The 22240-nt window shown below is 34.8% G+C and overlaps 2 protein-coding genes and 1 long non-coding RNA gene across 3 annotated transcripts; all 3 read right to left on the bottom strand.

Moving 5' to 3' along the window:
* Positions 1–5408: 5408 nt before the first annotated feature.
* On the bottom strand, positions 5409–6788 carry LOC148199427 (uncharacterized). The gene is made up of 2 exons (XR_015785637.1): positions 5959–6788; positions 5409–5764 (listed from the first exon to the last, which is right to left on the bottom strand). It is a non-coding gene; the product is annotated as an uncharacterized LOC148199427 (long non-coding RNA).
* An 8982-nt stretch (positions 6789–15770) lies between these two features.
* Positions 15771–16748, bottom strand: LOC124834790 (uncharacterized). The gene is made up of 3 exons (XM_047309581.2): positions 16551–16748; positions 16364–16468; positions 15771–16280 (listed from the first exon to the last, which is right to left on the bottom strand). Exons 1-3 carry the CDS (start codon positions 16746–16748, stop codon positions 15771–15773), a joined length of 813 nt encoding a protein of 270 aa, XP_047165537.2.
* A 2732-nt stretch (positions 16749–19480) lies between these two features.
* On the bottom strand, positions 19481–21787 carry LOC148199428 (uncharacterized). Its single transcript, XM_088111399.1, has one exon. It carries the CDS (start codon positions 21785–21787, stop codon positions 19481–19483), a length of 2307 nt encoding a protein of 768 aa, XP_087967525.1.
* Between the last annotated feature and the right edge of the window lie 453 nt (positions 21788–22240).

Consider the following 22240-nt stretch of genomic DNA (forward strand, 5'->3'; position numbering starts at 1 on the left):
CATTCTCATATGTTACTATGGGCTTATAGCCGACCGAAAGGTAAAGGTGCAAGAGAGCCTCTAAGTTATTTTGAGCTCTTGGCCGACCGATGGTACCTCCTAGGCAAATGAACTGAGCAGACAAACAGTTAACCGCTCGGTAAAATGGGCTCGCAACCAACCGAACGATAAAGGGGCAGAAGAGTCGGCAGACCGATGATACCTCTCAGGTCAATAAATCGATCGGTAAAAAGAGTCGTTAAGGTAATCAATAGTAATAACTGTCGTGGAGTTAATGAAAATAATTGTCATTTATTGACAATTAATAGTGTCATTCATTGGTGGTTAATGAGACAGACCTAACGGTAAGCTCATTATAATTTATAAATATATTTCTGGCAAAGGAGACAAGTAATTTTTAACTTGAACTGAAACTTAGAGTTCTGATAATTAAATCTTGATTACAAGATTATTACAAAAAGTCACTGACTCGAGCGTCGGAGTGTCTTTTGCAGGCACCCTCCCCCACGGCTTGGACAAGGAGAAGAGAGAAGACAACACAACTGGACATTGAAGCAGACAACTTTGAATGTTTTGGATTAAGGTTCTAAATCCTGCCGAAACATCATCATTTTCACAAACATTGCAATTATAATTTCAGGTTAAAATCAAAATATGAAATCTTACATTAAGTTTAAGAGTTTTCAAAATTACTAATGAAGAAAGTTTTATCCCTACATAATAGGTTTAAAAAACATTTTACATCACCTTAAGAACCTTAATCAAGTCATGGTGTTCAAGCCACAAAAAGCATAAAACATAGAAAACAAATACTAATATTAAAAAGGAAAAACATATGTATTAATCTCACAAAATATACTAGAAATAAATTTCTAATTATATTTAATCTCAACAAGTAGGTTTAACATTCCATGGTGGAGAGCCTATAATTTTAAAAAAATGAAGAATATGGAAGAAGTTAAAACCATAGATCAAAATAAAGCTTCTCTAAAGGTTTTTGGTAGTTGTTTCATGCTCCAACGGTATCTTCCATTCACAAAGGGACAAAACCTCCATGGATGAAGATAAAGACTCAAGATCCCAAATAGCCTTTCTCCAACACACTACGCAATTTCTAGTCATGAGAATGAAATAAGATATTGAAACCCTCGTGATGAAAGCATGTTTAAATTTCCAATTTCACGTATGAGGCCTGATATTTTGGTTAGGCGAATTAGGGGCGACTTGACCTTGCTCGCTAGATGACTTAGTCTTGTTCGCTAGGCAAATCAGGTCAAACTAATAGGGCTTGGAGAATGTATTTGAAGGAATTGTAATTGATAATTCTTTATATGTTCTTCAATTTTATGAGATTTTCACTTATTTACATAATATTTCACAAATAAAATTCAAATACTTCTCCTTTCAAAATTATTTAATAAAATCTTAATTATTTTAAAAAATATATAATAGAGTCCTCACGCATAATACTTATAACTCAATCATAACATACACATTTGTTTGTGTTTTTTGGAAGACTAGTGTATTGAGTGACTCATAAACACTACATTTGTCATGTCTCTTTCCTACCTCTTAGGAGCTATAACTATATGTTTGAGAATTCGAACTCACAATCATCACCAAACCATAACATGGTAAATTTCTATATTGACGATATAAAAACTTCCATCAACTTTGACCACTAGAAATCATAGTCTACATGTGTTCGATACTAGCCAAGCCTAGATAGGCCCTACATGGAATGTAATCTCAATACACCAGCTAGCATTACTTCACATCAAAGTATCACTTCCACCCTATAAGTTACAACAATATCACATAATTCACATAAGAATTCACATAGTTTACTCTAACAAAATTTTTATAACAAAAGTTCATTGTTTAAGTCTTCACAAAAATTTTCTTAAGACTACGAGACAAATATCTCCAACCAAAGACCTCTTACTAACAATTCCAAGGTTAAAGTAACGAACTAAGTGTTATAAACTATGCATACAAATTTCAGTCTGATCCAACCGTTGACAAAGCATAAAATGAAGTTTTATTAAGACAACATAAAATAGTAGAAACAAATTGACATTTAAATTTTTCTAAAACAAATGTAAAAATCATTTATCTGATTACATACCTCTAATTATCAATCACAAAGTAGAAAACAGAGTTTTACTAAAACAATACAAAACAATAGAAAAAAAGTTATGATGGGATGGGATAAACTTGGGTTGTAATTTTTATGTTCACTAGGAATAACCCTAAAATATCCAAACATTGCATAATATGAAATTTTAAAAGATTTATCCTATTGAGTGACCTATTGGCAAGTGCACCAAGTTATTTGTAATATAGCCGAATCGGGTTATCGTATCCTCAGGAATTTAGCAACCATATATTAGAAAGGTTTTTTTTTTGGTTTTTGTCTTTTAATAGAAACTACATATAAATATATACAAATTTAGTGAAGTAAAGACTAGATTCAGTTTATATGTATTAGATGCCATAATGATAAATTTAATGAATACAACAACACACTACTACTTACCCTATTTATTTAATTATGCAAATCATTTAATGTCTTGAGAGTGTTCTTAAGTGTAACTTTAGTTCCATTCCTATCATCTAGAGTCTAAGATCATCAAACTTTAATATGATTCTCAATGTCTTCTTGAATGAATCACTTGCATTAATATCAGGACTTTGTAACCAGTAGAGCCTTAGATCTATTCATAACATTTAAAAGAAGGAGATGAATTGATTGGACCATAGCTTGAAACCAACTCTCATTCAATTTTAAGCAGTGAAATAAGATGAGTGATCAAATCATCCAACAAATTGTAAATCAACTCACAAACATGTAAACAAAAGCATATATAAATATACCATAGGTAGCACAGTGATGGATAGAAAAGAAACCATAAAGCGTTATTACTTCACCATAGAGAAATCCATTATGTAGACATACTATTTATAATAAGAACATAATCTATTTAGCCTCATAACACTTTTTCTTACTATGTCCACATCCTTTTCTACTAAATATGTCTCCACATTTTTACAATTTTCGCAAACTTATAAGCTTCAGTTAGAAAAAAAAAACCAAGGTCATATACCCTTTTTGACATTGGTTGATAAACAACCAAAGCCTAAAGGTGGACCATATAAGCACAAATTTAAACTTTTCAACTTAGTACACACATGTCAGGATCTATGGTTTCGGTTATCCTTAGAAACAATGTTATAAGGTCCATACATTCCCCCTGTAGAGAGATATGTTAGAGTTTTCAAATTCTAACAAGTCTATAACCTCAATTATTTGCAAAACGGCTGCCATAAGGTCTTAATTTTACACCCTAAAGAAGGAACTTCAGACTATTCGGATTATGAAGGGATCCTATAGCCTTTGTTGTTCACATAATCGGTTCTGTAGACCGCTTTTGCTTTTGTTTTACAAAGGATCGAGGCCAAATGTGTGAGCCAAAAGTTAGAAATGACTACAAAATTTTTATTTTTTAAATATTTTGTAGTGCTTTTGGCGTCGGTTCTTAGAAATACCGAGACCGTAAAGTATATATTGCTTTGGTATTTAAAATAACCGATGCAATATATCCTCGTAGTGGTAAAAAAGTGCAATTTCACATAATCCTTGTAATAAAAATGAAAGGTTTGTATGGAGCAGAAGTCGACGATGAAGATGATAAATCAGTTTTGTATGGAGCATTATACATGAGCTTGGGGATAGGATTCTTCACAGGCTTTTGGGGCCTATTAGGTTTATTACTAGTTTGGCAACCTTGGAGAATGGCTTATCTGAGGTTCTTGAACAGATTTATAAACTATCTACTTTTAATGGTTGCATTGAACAGAGTAAAGTGCCAAAGCTGGCTGAAAGACTAGCAGGTATATAATTATAATAAGGTCTTTCTTTGAATTTCGTAATTTTCATTTCTCTGCTTCAGTTAAGAAAATCAATAACTAGTTTTAATATTGAAAGGGAGAATGCCTCTCTAAAAACGAATGTAGATATTGGCTTGGGATGAATGTAATTGTTAGAACTTAATTATTTAATTTCTTATCCCAGCTTCAAAAGTAGCTCCAAAACTACTTCCATTAATTGTATGTGTCTCTGTTATCTATCGATTGGTTTTCATCAATTTTATTGAACATTGATTATAACTTATTCTTCTAATCATGACTTGGAAATTGGCTCCTTTTACAAGAAATTATTTTTGTTTTTGTTGCTGTAAAGAAATTATATATAGTATGATCTGTTTTGAATTTTTTGGGTTTTTAATTGAAATCTCCTATTCTTTACCAATGTCTCTCATATGAATTTTACCTCAAAATTTGCAGTTTAGAGCGATTTTTGTTTCGAGACTTCGTTCTGAGATGAAAGCATGATGGATTTTGAAGCGTTGAAGTTGGTAGTGACAAGTTGTATTTCAAAGTAATGATTTGAAAAATGAATGTTTGATAAGCTTAATTACATATTTTTCTTATAGGAGGGCTTTTAATGTGCTAAGCAGCTTCATAATCCGCTCACTGGAATTTGGTTATCTTTAATCTCTCTCATGGACACATCAGCTTAGCGCTACCTTTCTCTGCTCAGCGCCTACAGCATAAGTTTTGGAGCAGCTTTCTAATTTCTGCAATGATAAATCATATATATACAGTTTTTCTAGAACTAGTTTCATTTTTTTCTCTGTTTTTATATTATGAAGAAATAATACAAGATCTTAAAATATTTTTTGAAATAGTTTTATTGTTCCAAATCATGTGATTATTTGTGTGGTTAATTTTCTTAGCAATGGCTTAGAATATTAGGAGATAATAACAATCTAGTCATACAACCTAATACAACCTAATGCAAATTTCACAAATATATATTTTGAATTTATTCAAAAATTGTCCCAATAATAAACAAATTATAAAGCTATTCTTACATGTTTATTCTATTACTAAAAAGGTGACCTATATATCTATAAAAACTTTGATTGAACATTATTAGAGTAGATTGCACATTCTTATAAACGTAGTGGACTAAAGATAAATTATGATTATAAAATTTACATATTTGTCAAGATAAAATCTGAAAAAAACTTCAAATTGTAGATACTTTTAATGTAGTAAAAGCAAACACTAATACAATAAAGATAAAAGGCACCGGTTATTCGCGCTTATAGGCATCGGTTCTACAACCGAGGCATATGTAGGCGAGGTAAAAAGGGTAAGCTTTATGACTCGGTTACGGATCGATATAAAACGATATAGGAATATGCCTCGGTTCTTAGATAACCGAGGCAGTAGCGTGTTTTTTTTTTATTTGTTCAGACTTTAGGACTGAGTTCATCATGCCAAACAGAACCAAGATTTCCCAGCTCAAGAATCTAAAACAAACAAAAGAAAATCATAACTGGAATCAAACAAGACACAATATTACAACAATTTTAAACCATTAACATAAACAAGTTGGTTCTCTATTTTTGTCTAGAGAAGTAGCAATTTGAGGAACAACATACATATAAACAACCAATGTCAAAATTACAACCCACAAAACCAAAGTGATAATAGCAACAACTAATGAGAAGAAACTCAGAAGCAAAGATGAAGCAGCACGGTCCCACCATAAACATGCCTCAAGTGATGATTGGAAGAAGGCCTTTATTGTGCGTTTAAAGTATTGTGCCAACAATGACCAAGAAGGAGTACAGAACACCGATCCAAACCAGAGAAACCCACTTGCTTGTGTCTTCAAATATCAGAAAATATGCTGTAGAGAAAGCCACAACCATAGCAACAATAGAGATTATTAGCAAAGCAGGTCCAAAAGTCAAGCTGGGATGTAATGATATGACAAATTCACTTTCTGCGAATCTTGAAGAAGTGAAATTTGACAAGAAAAAGAGTATAAAAGCAGAAGAATTGAATAATTTCATTGCATTTATGATGAAGAAGACAACGAACCAGTCATTTTTCTTGCCACCTAGAACCGTTAGAGCAGCTACAAACGCTACTATCTAGGGCGGCGACGACATTCGAAGGGGTGAGAGGGTAGCGGCGACTCGCAGTGAGGAGTTTGACGACAAGCACCGCGACGGAGACGACGGAGGCTCGCCGATCTGGAACGGCTTGGCGACCTGGAGCGGTGGATCTGGATCTGGATCTGGAGCGGTGGATCTCGCCGATCTGAAGATACTCTCTTTGATTTTAGGGGGAGGAGGCAGAAATTGTTTCTGATTTCTGGAAAAGAAAGAAACCTTAACAGATTTGGCCATTTGGGCTTGGCTCTTTTCTATTTCCGACGGAGGCAACAGTGGCGGAGGAAGTAGTGGCAGAGGCATCAGTTGCGGAGGCAGCACCGGTATACGCAGCAACAACGGAGGCTACAACGGTGGCAAAAGAGTGGAGTCGTTGGAGGAAGCACCACAGGCAGCAGCGCAAGGCGGGGCACCAATGGGATGAGCACTGACAGCACAAGGGTGGCGCGACGAGCCAAGGAGTGGCAGTGGTGGAGGAACTCACAGAAGAAAGAGCTATGCGGAGAGTAGGAGGAAGGAGAAGCACGCTACACAGAGGAAGAATAGGAGAGCATAGGAAGGAGAAGCGCGAAAATAGGTTAAGTTCAGTATTTGGCACCGGTTAAAAGGCTAGCCTGAGGTATAAAGTGGAGAAGTATAGGTCATCGGTTGACTAGCCATCCGAGACAATAAGGCTTTTTTTCTGATCTGCGGTGTGCAGTGGTATAGGCCTCAGGTGTTGGATTAACCGGTGAAATATCACTATTCTGCCTCGGATATTAGATTAACCGATGTATATAATGTTATACATTTTGGTTTTCACGTAACCGAAGCATATATAGCGAATTAAAAACCACATTTTTTTACTAGTGAAAAGTCTATTAGTTATTCATATAAGGAAAATATTAATGGACACAGTGATTTTGTCTATTACACACTCATTTTTTTCTTTCTATCGGTCTCTTCTTATCACATCACATAACTTATTAAACTATATTTTAATTCTCTCTCTAAGTGTATACTAAGTGTTAGTCGACATTTTTAGTGTCATAAATCACTACTCTTTCTATAAATATAATCACGGTATTAAATTTTAAAATTCAATTTAGCCAATAAAATCGAATTGACCGTAAATGTGCTGTACTAATTAATATTTTTTTCTCAGAATTTATAGTTCTTTTTATAGCTTTTAAAATCTGTGACTAGATACATGGATTATAATCAAATATATTTGACACCACGCTTAATTTCAATATATATATATATATATATATATATATATATATATATATATATATATATAAATTATGTAAAGTAAGTCCACATCTTCGTAGTTTTTCTAACTTGAAAAATAAGTTAGAAAAAAATGAGAAGACAACTAAACATCATGTCAACAGTGATAATTACTTATGATATGCAGTTTTTTGTCTTATATACTTGTTTTTGCTTATCAAGCATAATATGCATCGATGACTAAATTGATATATATATATATATATATATATATATATATATATATATATATATATATATATATATATATATATATATATATATATATATATAATGGTTTTTGTTGGTGTAAAAGAATTATTGATACCGTGCTTTGTTATGAGAAGTTTTCATGTTTCTAGTTAGACAATTTTAGAAATGCTTACATGTTATTTCTTTTTTTAAATTTTAATTCCTAAAATTGGAATTTTCTTTCGATAAGGTGAATTAAAATATTGAAGATGAAGTTGGATTAAAACATAATATGTTTAAAACTTAGAAACCTAAATTGCAAAGTAATTAATGAACTAGAAAAATAAATGTAGAAAAAATAAAATGTAAGAAAATAAAATATTAAGAATAAAATAATAATTGATAAAAATAAGAAATTAAAGTGATAACCTAAATTGTCACAATCACCTAAGTTGTCATTAAATTATAGTACAATTGATGTAGTGGATTGATTGAATCGATCAATTGCTCAAATTAGGATTTAGTATAAACAGGACTATCAATTTAAATTATTTTATTCTTTCAAATTCTGATTAATCTGTTTTATTTTTCTTGATTTTTCTTTTAATATATCAATTTGTTTTTCAACTTTCTTTCAATATTTTCAATGTCTAAATTCTTAATTTTAATTTAATCCTAAAGATTCAATAGAATTGAATATGTGTCTTTTGGGAATTGATCAAGGTTACGCCTTATATTGTAAAATATATAGAACCTTAGTTTTTTTTTTATTCTGGGAATTTGCTTATAATCTTTATATATGAAATTGATAAAGAATGGGAGATCAAATATTAATATATTCATAATAGATCTGTGTTTGAGGATTAGGCATTAGTTTCTAACTTATAAAATGGATTTGATTAGGACTATGAATACCTTAAAGTAATTGGACTATTTTCATTTTCTGTTTTGTTTTCTAACACGCTTAATTTTCTAACGCATAAAATGTATTAGAATAAGACAATCAATAGTGTAAAGATTTTGGACCATTTTCACTTTTTTTAAACGAAGAATGTTGGACCAATTTCATTTTGTTCCCTTCAAGTGTCTTCATCTACTTATTTTTTGTAATTGGTTAAATGCATTGAATACAATAATGAATAGCTTAAGGTGTCTATGGACCAGTTTCCATTTCTTTCTTTTCCAATGTCTAACATCTGTCATTTTCCAACCCATAAAATCAATTCTAATAGGACAAACAACAGCTCTTTGGACCATGCTTGACTTTTCTAACCCACAAAATATTCTAAAAGAACAATTGTTATTGTTTTCTGCACCATAATTTTGAAATACCAATTACACCATAAAATGAATAAAAGTAGTTTTTTTTTTTCATTTTAAGTTTTAACTGTACAATCCATAAATCTTTCAAATTATACAATTCATTACTAAAAATATTATACTTTTATGTTTTAAACAGTTCAATCCAACAATCGTGTTTGTTAAAATAGCAGTGCATTCAACAAAAAGAGATTCTCATTTGTAACTGCAACCGGTTAATCCAACAAGTCTTTTGGCAATCAGTGAATGGGTGTTGCTCCCTCCCTCCACCTCCCCTTTACTATTTTACTCCTCAGTAAAATTTTATTTTTAGGGTTATTATTTTTTAATTTTATCCATTCACAACCTATTTCACTAATAACCTATTCTAGTCCCGTACATGAGTAAAATACTTTTCTTTCATTTTAACATTATATTTCTTCTTCTCTTTCTTTCGTCGTTGTGAGATACTACAAGTTGCAAAGGTTGGTGGTGATGGAAAGAATTATCAAGTAGTCTCCCTCTCGTGGTGCAGTGTCGCTCTCGTGGTGCAGTGCGTGGAGTGGTGCAGTGCGTGTCGTGCTTCCTCTAGGTGCATATTCAAATAAACCTTGAAATAAAATCCTAAAATAAAAAACGTAACCTTTAAACGGAGGTGACATCCTTCAACGCATGTCAACATCCGTTTAAGGGAAAACGGATGTCGACATCCGTTTTACCTTCAACGGATGTTGACATCCGTTGAAGATGTCACCTCTGTTTAAAGGTTACGTTTTTTATTTTAGGGTTTGTTTTATTAGGGAACATCCGTTGAAGGATGTCACCTCCGTTGATGTATACTTCCTCACGCTGGTTGATGCTCTGGACGCTCCTCGATGTTCCTCCACACCACGGCGGGACGCTCCTTCACACCACGGCGACAATGGAAGCTTTCAAACCAAAAAAAAACTGGGAACAAAAAGGAATGGAAGTGCGGGAGGTGGGGAGGTGAAATGGAAATGGGGAAAGGGGAAGAGAGTTTCGTGGGTGGGTGCTGGAAAAGTAAAATTAGGGTTTCAAATTATTTAAAATAGGCTAACACTAGTACAGTCAGGAGATATGACAACGATTATTTTTGCCTATAGGCAGTGGTTTTTGAACCGAGGCATATTCAGGCGAGGCAAAAAGTCTAATACTTTTGGCCACGGTTGAGAACCGAGGCATAAAAAGAGAGGATTTGGCCTCCGTTCAGCCTTACCCGAACAATAAAGTTTTTGGTTTTTTTAATTTTTTTTCGTAGGACTTTATGCCTCGGTTCCCATGAACCGAGGCAGTCTGTCCCACTCTACTACTTCGGTTGTAGCTGGAACCGAGGCAGTAGACTTTTTTTTTTCTCATCCGCAAGACATTCTGCTTCGAGTGTGACCATAACCGAGGCGATAAGGGGTCTTTCTACTTCGGTTATGACGTGAACCGAGGCATATATCCTTATTTTTTTTTTAAAATAAGGTTTGTTTCTGCAACATTCCCAACTACAAAAACAAACCTCCATATATTTTTATAGCCAGAACAGTCCAGAATAATGCAGAAACGTATATTTTAAATGAAAATTATATTAAAACATAAATATATTGAATGGAATCATAAATCAACTTCTTAGAAGCATAAATCAATCCAATATAATCATAAATCAAGTTTCAAGCATAAATCAATGCAATGTACAAAGTTAAACTTATAATAATGTAGAAAAGCATAGAACAACCTAGAAACATAAACTAAGAAACATATACTTAGAACTTACTATATCCTAATATCTACTACATACTATTATATAAATGAATTACATATTTAGCAAGTGTTTTCCTCACAAGTTGAATTGACTTATCTGGGATTGGAGCAGTCCTATTAAATCTCTGCATAAAACAGAATGATTTCAATTAGTGTATATAAAATCCAAACTATAGAGAAAATAAAATTCAAACCTAAATATTACTGTTTCCCATCCACTGGTGTAATGTGCACGAATGATGGTCATCATCCAAAGCATAACGTAGTAACCATATTCATATGATCCAATTTGTCTATTACACTACAATATATCATCATAATTATAAAATGTTAAGTAACATCATTTGAATGGAACCAAATGTAACAAAAGTATGGACTAAAATACCAAACCTTAAGGGCAACCCATGCAAGCTTTTTAGTTGTAGCAGTAGATCTCCCAAATAACATCATATGTGTTGCAAGGGAACTATTAAAAAAAATTCCTTTAGCATACATTTATATAACAAAAAAGTCGAAACATTGAGATTCTTACCAATCTACTACATGTCTAAGAGGGCTGGGAGGAGACTTCTGCAATGAATAAAACCAGACAACAGTGTTCTTCGGTATGGAGATCACAAGTAGCTGCCAATGACACCTGAAATTGGTAATAACTTAATTGTCATATACCAAAATTAATAAATGAAACTTTAAAGTTAACAAACTTCACTTACCCAAGTATATAAGGGATAAAATATATCTCCTTCCCCATTCCAAAGCAGGTGGTGATGTATGTTTGGATATCATCAAATTTATTTATTTCTTTCATGAGTCATGGAGGGGTCAATGAACCCATATACATGGTTGAACCCCTTCTTGTTACTAACATCAAACATATACCTAAAATGAAGAAATAATTTGATATAAGTAAGTTGATAAAATAGAATTTTATAAAAAAGTTTTCATAAACTTACATCATCCACAGCTGAATGAGTGCAATATTAATTTCTTCTCTACCCGACGCAAGCTCCCTAACATCTTGATGATGCAAGTACAATGGGATCTGAGCTTCTCTTCCAAATGTAGTAGAATCCTAGTGTACAATCATCGGCGCATCTGAAATGATTTTAGCAAGCTCGTCTAACGCACCAAGAGGGTCATCCTTAGATAAATGAGTCTTCTTCGGTGTACGACTTCCCTCTTGACCTATCTGCTGTTAAATGCAAAAATGGTTATGTTATAACGTCAATTAGAAGTAAATATTGAAATTGAGAAGTATATAGTACGAGTGTTTACCGGGGAATTAGATACATCACCAACCAAATGTTTAGGCCAGGCGACAAAGGACTTAAATGCTTCTTCCACAGTGAAGAACTCATCTGTAGGCACAGGAAGAACGACATCTCCTATGACAACTTCATCCACCGTGACCTTGAACTCATCTTATGAAAGTTGTACACCATGCACTACAGTGGCTGTCTCATAAACTGTACCACGAGCCACTAGCATGGTCCCAGTATCAGAAAGAATATATAACTGACATGGACGAGTTTCATCCATGTCGTCCCCTAGGGCACCGGCAGCTAAACAACTTCCTTTACTACTTCTACCTATCAAATTAAATGTTAGGTTATGCAAAAAGTAAATTAGTAACCAAAAATAAATAAGTTTACCTGTAGGAGGCACAACATGTTCCGCTACAGGAGATGACGGAGGACGATTGTCATAATCCTAATAATGTTGTTGGAACTGGCGTACAACCATTTCAGCAACTTCATCATAACCCTATGTCCGAATCTTCTTTGTGATCTCCTGCGTCATCTCTTTTCTTATGTCCTCCTTCATCTTTTCGTATGAATATGGACGCGAGGAAGACCCAAAAAACTGTTTTATGCCTATGCCAGTCCTAGCACCACTCACCCGTCCTGGGTGCTCAAGTCGTCCAATAGTTGTGGCAAGAATATCCTGACGACCTTCTTGTGTGAATTGACCTTGGGAGCTCTGCTCAACCAAGTAGTCCTGTCACATAACAAAAGTTCAAAATCATTAGAAAGATCTATGTAATATATATAACAAAATTAATGTAAAAATATAAGAAATGACATCTTACAATTCTTTCAAATATTTCTCTGGCAGACTCGGAAGTGTAGGAGCCCGATGGTCTTATACGGGCTAACTTCCACTTCTCGTGCCGAGATGGTGGTGACGGAGGAGGAGAAGGGTCACCACCCTCAGAAAGTGGAAGTCTACTATCTGACTTCTGCTTCATCAGTTTTTCTTCAAGCTTCCTATATCCACCACGAGATAGTAGGTGTGGATTTTTATTCTAAGCGCTTATTCCCCATTCTTTTGACCTTTTTTCCTGTGACAAAATGAGACAATTGTCATAGTAGAGAATTATGAATGATTAATTGAATGATTTTACTACACTTACCTGCCACGCCTCGGATGAACGAAGCTCTACAAACTGACGCCATGTTTCTTCGTCAATTGCTGAATATTTGGAACATGGATTTTCATTACTTTTTGGTCCAAATATATATATTCCTTAAGCTCTCGACGTTTGGCATATCAAATGTTATCTACAACAAATAAAGTAATAACCTTATATCAATACAGATTTATCAATATAATGAATATAGAATTTGGAGCAATATTGCTTAACTTACCAATAGATCTTGCCAGATGAGATTCCGATCAGCCTCAAAAACATGGTCAAAGGATGGACTAAGTATAGAGATACGATCACGTGTTAGTACTCTAAGGTAAGACCTAAATACATCTGCATTTGGGCCAGATGCAACTCCAGTGACCACGTCAATAATGACAGGTGTCCTCTCAACTGCATTTCTTCTAAGTATAAACTTTCGTAACCTCGTTGCTCCTCTTGTCCGTCTGGAAGTGGTGGGGACTTCATCGCCTGACGAATGAGGTGACTCAGCCATATATCTGTCACAATAAATAAGATGAAAGATAAATAAAACACTTATAAAATAACATATATTATTTAACAAAAGCCATAAATATTTACACAAACATGAAATTCATACATAATCATATGGATTGGTCATATATATTCTCTCATTGTGATCTTCTCGTATTGCTTGTATATCATCAATTAGAGGGTCGTCATCCAAATTTATTGTCGTTTTAAATGGATGGTTGTCCGCGATATGAAGATTACTTAGATTCTCTTCTTTATCTTCAATTTGCCTTTTTCCTTGGAGAGCAACATACCAATGGTCAGACGTAGGATCTTTGACATAAAAAACCTGACTTGCTTGATATGCCATGATGAACGTTCGTCTCCATAACCAACCTTTCGAAAATCAACAAGTGTCATACCAGATTCATCTATCACTACAAGAAAAAAGTGAATTACATACAGTAGAAATCCGTATATAAGACCTAAAATCCGTATATAATACTTGGTTATATACGGATTACATACGGGCGAAAATCCGTATATAATACTGTCGTAGCTAGCTTTATATACGGAAAAATCCGTATATATCCGTTGATAACAGTTGAAAAACTGTTATTTTCATGCTTAAAGTTGATACTAAAAGCAACCTTTAGACTTAGAAACTAGCTTGAAATCATGCCTTTTGTTTATATTTTCAGAAATAAGAGAGCTGGACAGGTTTATGCTTGATTTAAGTGTTCTTGTGCAGGTTTTGAGGTGAATTTGGTGAAAGAAGTGAAGAATAAGAGAGAGGACATTCGAAAAGACAAGAAAGAGTGCAAAAAGGAGAAGTCGAAGGCACCGCTCAGCGGCAAACTACCGCTGAGCGGCACTCAAGAGGTGACGTTGGAACCGCTGAGGGGCAAAATGGCCGCTGAGGGGAAGAAAGAAGACGCGCAATCACCGCTGAGCGGTAAATACCGCTGAGCGGCACTTTTTGGGCTTGGACTTTTGTAATCTTTTGTAACTCTAGATTAGTATATAAGGGCTTGCACGTCCTATAGTTAGGCATCTTTGGCAGAAACGAGGCAAACACTCTCTCTTTCACCCCTTTGAAGGAGGATCTTGGATGCTCAGGCTACCTCTTCACCTTTATTGGGTTTATTCTTTCATACTTTCATTGTTATTCATCTAGGTTCACCATGAATATGGTGAACTAAACCTTGTATGTTTGTTGGGGAATCAAAGTAATCTCTTGAAGCTCTCATATATGGATTTGTTGAGTACATCTTTGAATTAAGACATATGCTTTCTTTCATCATTAGTTAGGGTTTTTCCTCTTTGCTCAATGCTTGCATTGTTTAACTCATTCTAATGCATGATTATTGGTTTTGTTGATACGGACACGTACGGGGAAATCTAGATCCGGGGAATTTCTCCCAATATTATACTGACAATATTATATTGGTTGCCTTTAAGCTCCTGCACTCATGAACTAATCATTAGGAATGCTAGGAATTGTATGAACTATTTGATTAGGGAGAAGCCATCTAGAATGGTACATTAGAGAGTGGCATTAACAATGATGATTTGAATGTTGAATTCCTAAAATATATGAGAGTGGATGAGATGAAATTGACCCCCAACAACATATTCATTCATATATTTCCTTGAAAGTGTTTATCTTTTGTCTTTGTCATTGATCAATTCATGCATACATATTTAATTTTCGTCTTTGCATATTAAACTTCAATTATTGTGTTCTTAAGTCTTAGCTAATCAACAAATCACATAACTAAACTAGGCCGTGAGTCCTTTGGGAGAACGATACTTGGTATTACCAAGTTTATTACTTGAAACGATTCGGTCATACTTGCCGATTGTGAAACAAGTTTGTGACATCATATTTTGGTGCTTACAAATTTGTCCATCATCCGTATATAACTTATATACGGATAAATCCGTATATAACTTATATACAGATAAATCCGTATATAACTTATATACGGATAAATCCGTATATAGCCGATATACGGAAGAAGAGCTAAATATATACCCTGTATATGGCAGTTCTCCATGCACAATATAGAAGTAGACCTGGACATTATAGTCAACATTCACAATTGATATAAGCAAATCTGGACATTATACATTGCACATTGACATATAAATCCCATAAGCTTTTTAGATACACTTAATCCATAAAGGAAACATTGTATATGAATACATAAATATTGTTTACATCAACATAACTACAAGATTAAACAATAGGTAAGTTCATAAACGGATTGTGGTTGTGGTTCTAAATAAGTTCAACAGTAATGGAAATAAGTTCTATAAAATGCCTAATAATGCATATAATCATTTCCATCTTGTGGTTGTTCATCTGGTGGTTGCTGGTGTGGTGGTTGCTGTTCTGGAGGTTGCTGTTCTGGTTGGACATCATTGGGTACTTCATTTTGAACTTGAGGATTTTGGAGGTTTAAAAAGTCTTGTGCAGCTACGGCTGCTGAAGGCGGAAGGAATGGCAGGAGGACGCCAATAAAGCCTTCAAACTTTTCAAGCTGCTGACCATATTGGTGTAACTGCGATTTCAGGTTAACAATTTCTTCTGAATTTTGTTGTTGAGCAGTAGAAGATGCCTGTGTCTGTTGGATGTAACTATCAACACAGTCATCTTGGGAAGTGACATTTCCAATGCCGTATACGCGTCCCTTGTATTTTCCACCAGTAGCCTCTAACCAACATCGGTTTCTCAATCTTTCCTCCTCCGCAGGGTCTAGAGGAGAAGATGCTGAGACACCAACAGATGCAGTCTCAGATCTTATTTGAGAAAATTTTGCAACAAATTGTTCCTGTTAAATGAATAAATATTATCATTAAACATGAGGTTTAAAAACCGAAATTTTATAATGTGATAGACTTAGTACAAACTTACATGGGTCCGCTTAGACCTTTCGTCCACAAATTCCCCTGTTGATTGACGAATATGTGTCTGCTGAAATATTTCATCAACATGCACAGACCGACCAAGCTCCTGTGACTGCAAACAAAATGAGTTGTTAATAAATATTTGTAAAGTTTATGATTACAAATATAAGAAAAAAAATGTACAAGTTACATACCAAACGAATAGCATGCTCATGCACGCTTATAGATCCTTTAGTGTGCAAACAACCACCCTTTTCAGATGTCCGATTCTTCTTTGTCGTTTCACACTTTTGTCTATAAAGTGGCATGTTCCACTTTTCCAAAAGAGCATTCCAAGTATCGTCCCCCAGCCAATCAGGTCTTTTTCCTAGAGTTCTAGCTTTTTTATACATCTTTGAGAGTCTATGAGATGCCTTGGTGTGATAATTTTTTTTACCTTTTCCTCATCTTCAGGCTTCCATGAAACCTTTCTCTATTATATTAGAAATAATAGGTTTGAATACGTAAACAAATTCAAAGTATAAATTAAATGCAGCAGAGTTGAATCACACAACAAACAAGGGGCTGGAAACATGCATGCATTGGATTATTTTGTATTTCAGGTAGCTGGTGTTGTTGCAGTAAAAATTAAATGCTGGACACCAACTATTGACTTTATTCCAGGAAGATTGCAATATTCTATTATCTTTTATACACATGTATAATAGGTTTGATTTACACATACAGAGAATAATTGCTTAGTGTAACAGGATTGGGATTGAAAAATGTGTACCTTAAAACGTTCGAAGAAGACATATTTGGTTGACTTAGGGATTGAGCCCCATGTTAGCCATGGCTCATCAAACTGTTGCTTGATGGTGGCTGTGATTGCCTTCGATGCAGTCTTTGTAGGATAAAACCTAAACCAAAATTAAAGTCAAACATTAGAATAATACAACAATGAATTGTCTATATATTAATTGAGTTAATTTATTCCTTACCCTCCTCCAACAGGTCTAATCATTGGACGACTATTGGAACATTCTTCCACGTAATTGGCGGCTGAACTGGAATGTGGATTTGCGTCCTCTATACCAGGTGATGGTGCAATATTTCTGGGAGTTGATGGGTTAGAACCAACATTGGGAGAGAGTGAAGCCATTCCATGAGGAGGCACTTGGTATGGAGTGGGTGTCAAGCCAGGCACTTGTATCGGAGGTGGAAGAGATGTACCAATGGAGGTAGGTGTAGATGTAGGAACTTGATGTGGAGTGGGAGTAAAGGTAGGAACAACTAATGGAGGTGGAACAGATCTACCAATGGAGGTAGAGGTAGGTGTAGTTGGCTGACTGGTTGAACCAATTTCATTATTGAAACGTGTCATCAACTTCACTACATAAGATTTCTTCCCCTTCCCCTTATCAGGATTTCCTGAAGGTGGATTAGGAGGGCCAGAAGCACCTGATGCCATATTCTTGAACATAATATATATTTTTATACAATAGAACAAAAGAAAATTTAGAAATAGTACAATCAGAGATAAAAATGTGTAACAAGTACTCCAAAAACAATATTGTACTCCAAAAACAAACCAAAAACACGAGTAAAAACCAAACACATCAACAACAGATGAAGTCACATTGTTTCTGGCTTTCCAATAAAACTGTATTAGTAAAGGTTTAACAAAAGATTTACATTGATAAGTCTTAAGATTGTGGACAACATTATAAATGCAACAAAAATAAGGAGGAACACTCTAACTCATTCAGTGCTAGAACTATGAAATTCATCTTCATTGTCATCTTCACCCTCTCCTTCTGCATTGTATTCTTCTGATTCCGTTGTATCTTCATCTATTTGCCCTTGAAATGATGAAATATTGTTAGGGTCCACTTCTTCAAGACCAGCTTCTACATCTTGTAATCAGACTACTTCTTCAACTTCAATGATGTCATTAACATGTGACATTTTCTCCACTTGGTATGGCACATCGGCTTCTACATCATTAGAATCAATGCGACCTCTAGGCTTCGTTTTTATCGCAACACACCAACCTCGTTTGTCCGTGCGTGATGTAGGATATGGTACATAATACACTTGTTGTACATTATGTGCAATTATAAAAGGATCAAACAACGCATATCTTTTATCCATTCGAATATCCACAATGCCATACTTTGAATCCACCCTTGTACCTACTCTTGATGGATCAAACCAATCACAATAAAATAATACAATTTTCTTTTCAGTGGTTGTTGAATTGTATTCCAACTCATAGATGGGTTTAATGACACCATAGAAATCATCTTGACCTCCTTCTGTTAGCCCTTTAACATGAACCCCACTATTTATTGTCCTCTTGCCCTGACTCCATGCATGGGTATGAAATTTGTATCCATTAGCAAAGAAGGTGTGCCATTCCTTTACACACCTTAAAGAAGCAAGTGATAAATCTCTAAGATGTTGGTTTCTCACACTTAAAGGATCGTTATGAACCTACAACCAATAAGGATATGAAACTATTCAACAATGTAATTATTAAAGAATTAAGGAAGAAATGAATGTGTAAGAATGATAGGAAGTCGTACTTTTTGCCTGAACCACAATGCAAAATTAGCATGTATGTATGTCGAACTGTTTGACTCAGATAGTTGATAGGTATGTAAGAATGAGCTGTCGACATGTACGACCAGATTAGATCAAAGACAATTAATTATATCAAATGAAAGAATTGGGAAATATATTTTATTTTGGGAGGCTTACTCAAGGTAAGGTTCAACTTCATTGCAATTGATCAATACATGAACATGAGCTGATCACAATTCTTCATCACTTAACCAATGTGTTGATTCCCTCCCAGAATGACGGCCAGGTTGGTCAAACACTGATAATGTTGTTGTAAAGCTTTCTATTTGAATGTCTACTTCATTTCTACTGCTTTGTGGTGTTAACATGAAGTTTTTGAAATAGTGAGAACAAAAATGAGTTGTTTCTCTGTGCAAGTATGATGCGCAAATAGATCCTTCAAGCCTAGCTTTATTCTTTATTGAACGTTTAGCATATCCCATGAACCTACAAATTTGAAACTGATGTGTTAGGGTTTTTGAATTATGCCTAGTAAATTGAACAATAACATGTCATATTGTCACCTTTCAAATGGGTGCATCCACCTATAGTGGACTGGTCCACCAAGTCGTGCCTCATATGGAAGATGGATAGGGAGATGTTCCATAGAATCAAAGAATGAGGGAGGAAATATTCTCTCCATCTTGCAAAGAATGATTGGAATGTTTTCTTCCATCTTCGCTAGGTCGTCCTTATTCAATGTGGTAGAACACAAATCTCTAAAGAAATGACTTATCTCTGTAATGGGATTCAGAACATGAGACGATAAAGAACTAAATGCTATAGGAAGTAAGCATTCCATAAACACATGGCAGTCATGACTTTTCATCCCAATGAGCTTTCCCCTATTCACATCAACACACCTTGACAAGTTAGAAGAATATCCATCAGGCATCCTAAGACCTTTTACCCAATGACAGACTTGTTTTGTTTGGTCTGTTGAAAGTGTATAATTTGCTTTTGGCTTATACATGTTTCCATTGCTATGACTTTTTAGCTCCAAATCTTTTCGTCTACAGTACAAAGCTATATCCATTCGGGCCTTGTCATTGTCTTTTGTCTTCCCCGCAACATTCATCACAGTATTAAAGATGTTGTCAAAGAAATTTTTTTCAATGTGCATGAAGTCAAGATTATGCCTTAACAAATTATCCTTCCAATAGGGTAGATCCCAAAAGATGCTTTTTTTCGTCCAATTATGCCACTCACTGTATCCATCAATTCTTGGTGCACCATTTTCAGTTATTTTAGGATAACCATTGATTCTATTCCAAACTTCTGGTCCCGTAAGATATGGTGGTGCGTCATCCATCTCCACTTCCCCTTTCTTGAAAGCATTCCTATTCCTCCTAAAAGCATGGTCATTCGGTAAAAACCTTCGATGGGAGTCAAACCATGAATTTTTTGCCCCATGATATAATCTAAAAGCCATTGTATGCTCCATGCAATGTGGGCATGCCAGTTTACCATGAGTGCTCCAGCCACACAACATACCATAAGCAGGAAAATCATTAATTGTCCACATTAGCATGGCCCTCAAAATAAAGTTTTCTTTCCTTGAAATATCATATGTTATCACACCCATCCACAGCTTCTTCAATTCGTCTATCAAGGGCTCTAAGTACACATCTATGCCAACCTTTGGATTGAATGGCCCGGGAATGAGACATGTCAAGAACATGTAAGGTTTAGACATGCACATTTCTTGAGGAAGATTATAAGGGGTGAAAATAACTGGCCAACATGAATATGGTATATTTGATGCCTGTACATATGGGTTAAAACCGTCAGAGCATAAATCGAGTCGTACATTGCGTGGCTCGATACCAAAGTCAGGATATACTCTATCAAAGTGCTTCCAAGCCTCTCCATCGCATGGATGACGCAAAACACCATTCGTTGACATGTTCTGATAGTGCCATGTCATTTGTCCTGCAGTTTGTGTTGAGGCATACATTCTTTGTAGTCTGGGAATTAATGGCAAATAAAACATTGATTTCATAGGAACTTGTTTTGTAGTAGTTGCTCCCGTGTTACGTGGTTGATATCTTGGCTTTCCACAAAATTTGCATTCAAGCAACGTGCCATCATTCTTACCATATTCATTATCATAGAAGAGCATGCAACCGTCCACGCAACAATCAATCCTCTGCGATTGTAATCCCAACTTTGATACACACTTTTTTGCATCGTAGTATGTTTTAGGCAAACCTGATTTGATAGGTGTTGCATCCATAACCATTTTTGCAATAAAATCTATGCATTGGTTAGGAATATCCCAATTTGACTTGCAAGCTAATAGTCTGACACACATTGATAATTTCGAGTCTGATGCTCCTCCATACAACGGTTGGTTTGCATCCAACAAAAAATTAAAAAACCTTTGTGTTTCTTCATTCGGAGCCTCTTCAATGTTATTAGAAGTAGATGCTTGGCACGACTCATTTTTCCTAAGAGCATCATGCACAATGTCTTCCATTGTTTGAAATTGGTTAATTTGACCACATTCCGTCTCTACAGCCATCCAACTTTGATGATTCTGTACATCATCTTCTGGCAATCTTTCCCCATGATCCTCCCAAATGAAATAATTAGGCTTGAAACCGTTCTTGTAAAGGTGAACCTTCACAACTCTTTCGTGCAGAATCTTTGTACAATCGCACTTTAAACATGGACATCGAAGACCCCCATCTCTATGATAACGTTCTTGTTCACAAGCTTTAATTATAAACTCTTCAACACCTAATACAAAAGACTCTTTCAAAGCACCTCTTCCTCTATGACACCTTTCGTACATCCATGCACGATTTGGTGGAGAACGATCCATGTTCTGTACATAAATTGATTATAAAACAATTAGCCAATGCTTAATATACGTCTCTATATTATGACACGTACCCTATCAAATGGCTTCCTAAAGAATAACCTAAATTAATTTAGGTCCTCTTCTCTCTATCTTAGAATGTTTTTCAACATGTCTCTATCTTAATACTTATTTTGTACATGTTAATCACTATGTACAATATTATTGTTTTATATTAATCACTATGTACAATATTGTTTTAAGCTTTCAATATAGAAGGATATTGGCCAAGCTACAACGTTGAGCTAAAACTTTCACTACAACCAAGCATAGTTAAAGAAATATCAAATTAGGGTAGATAGTGCTTGATGTGTTTAATTGTTTAGATAAATAATTTTAATTAAAAAATCAACATTTAAAGAACTAAATAACCCTCCTAATATGTTACATACAGTTGCATAAGCATACATTTGCAAA

This window comes from Vigna umbellata, chromosome 4 (assembly GCF_029865625.1).
Source record: "Vigna umbellata cultivar VRB3 chromosome 4, Vumbellata_1.0, whole genome shotgun sequence".
NCBI classification, from domain to species: domain Eukaryota; kingdom Viridiplantae; phylum Streptophyta; class Magnoliopsida; order Fabales; family Fabaceae; genus Vigna; species Vigna umbellata.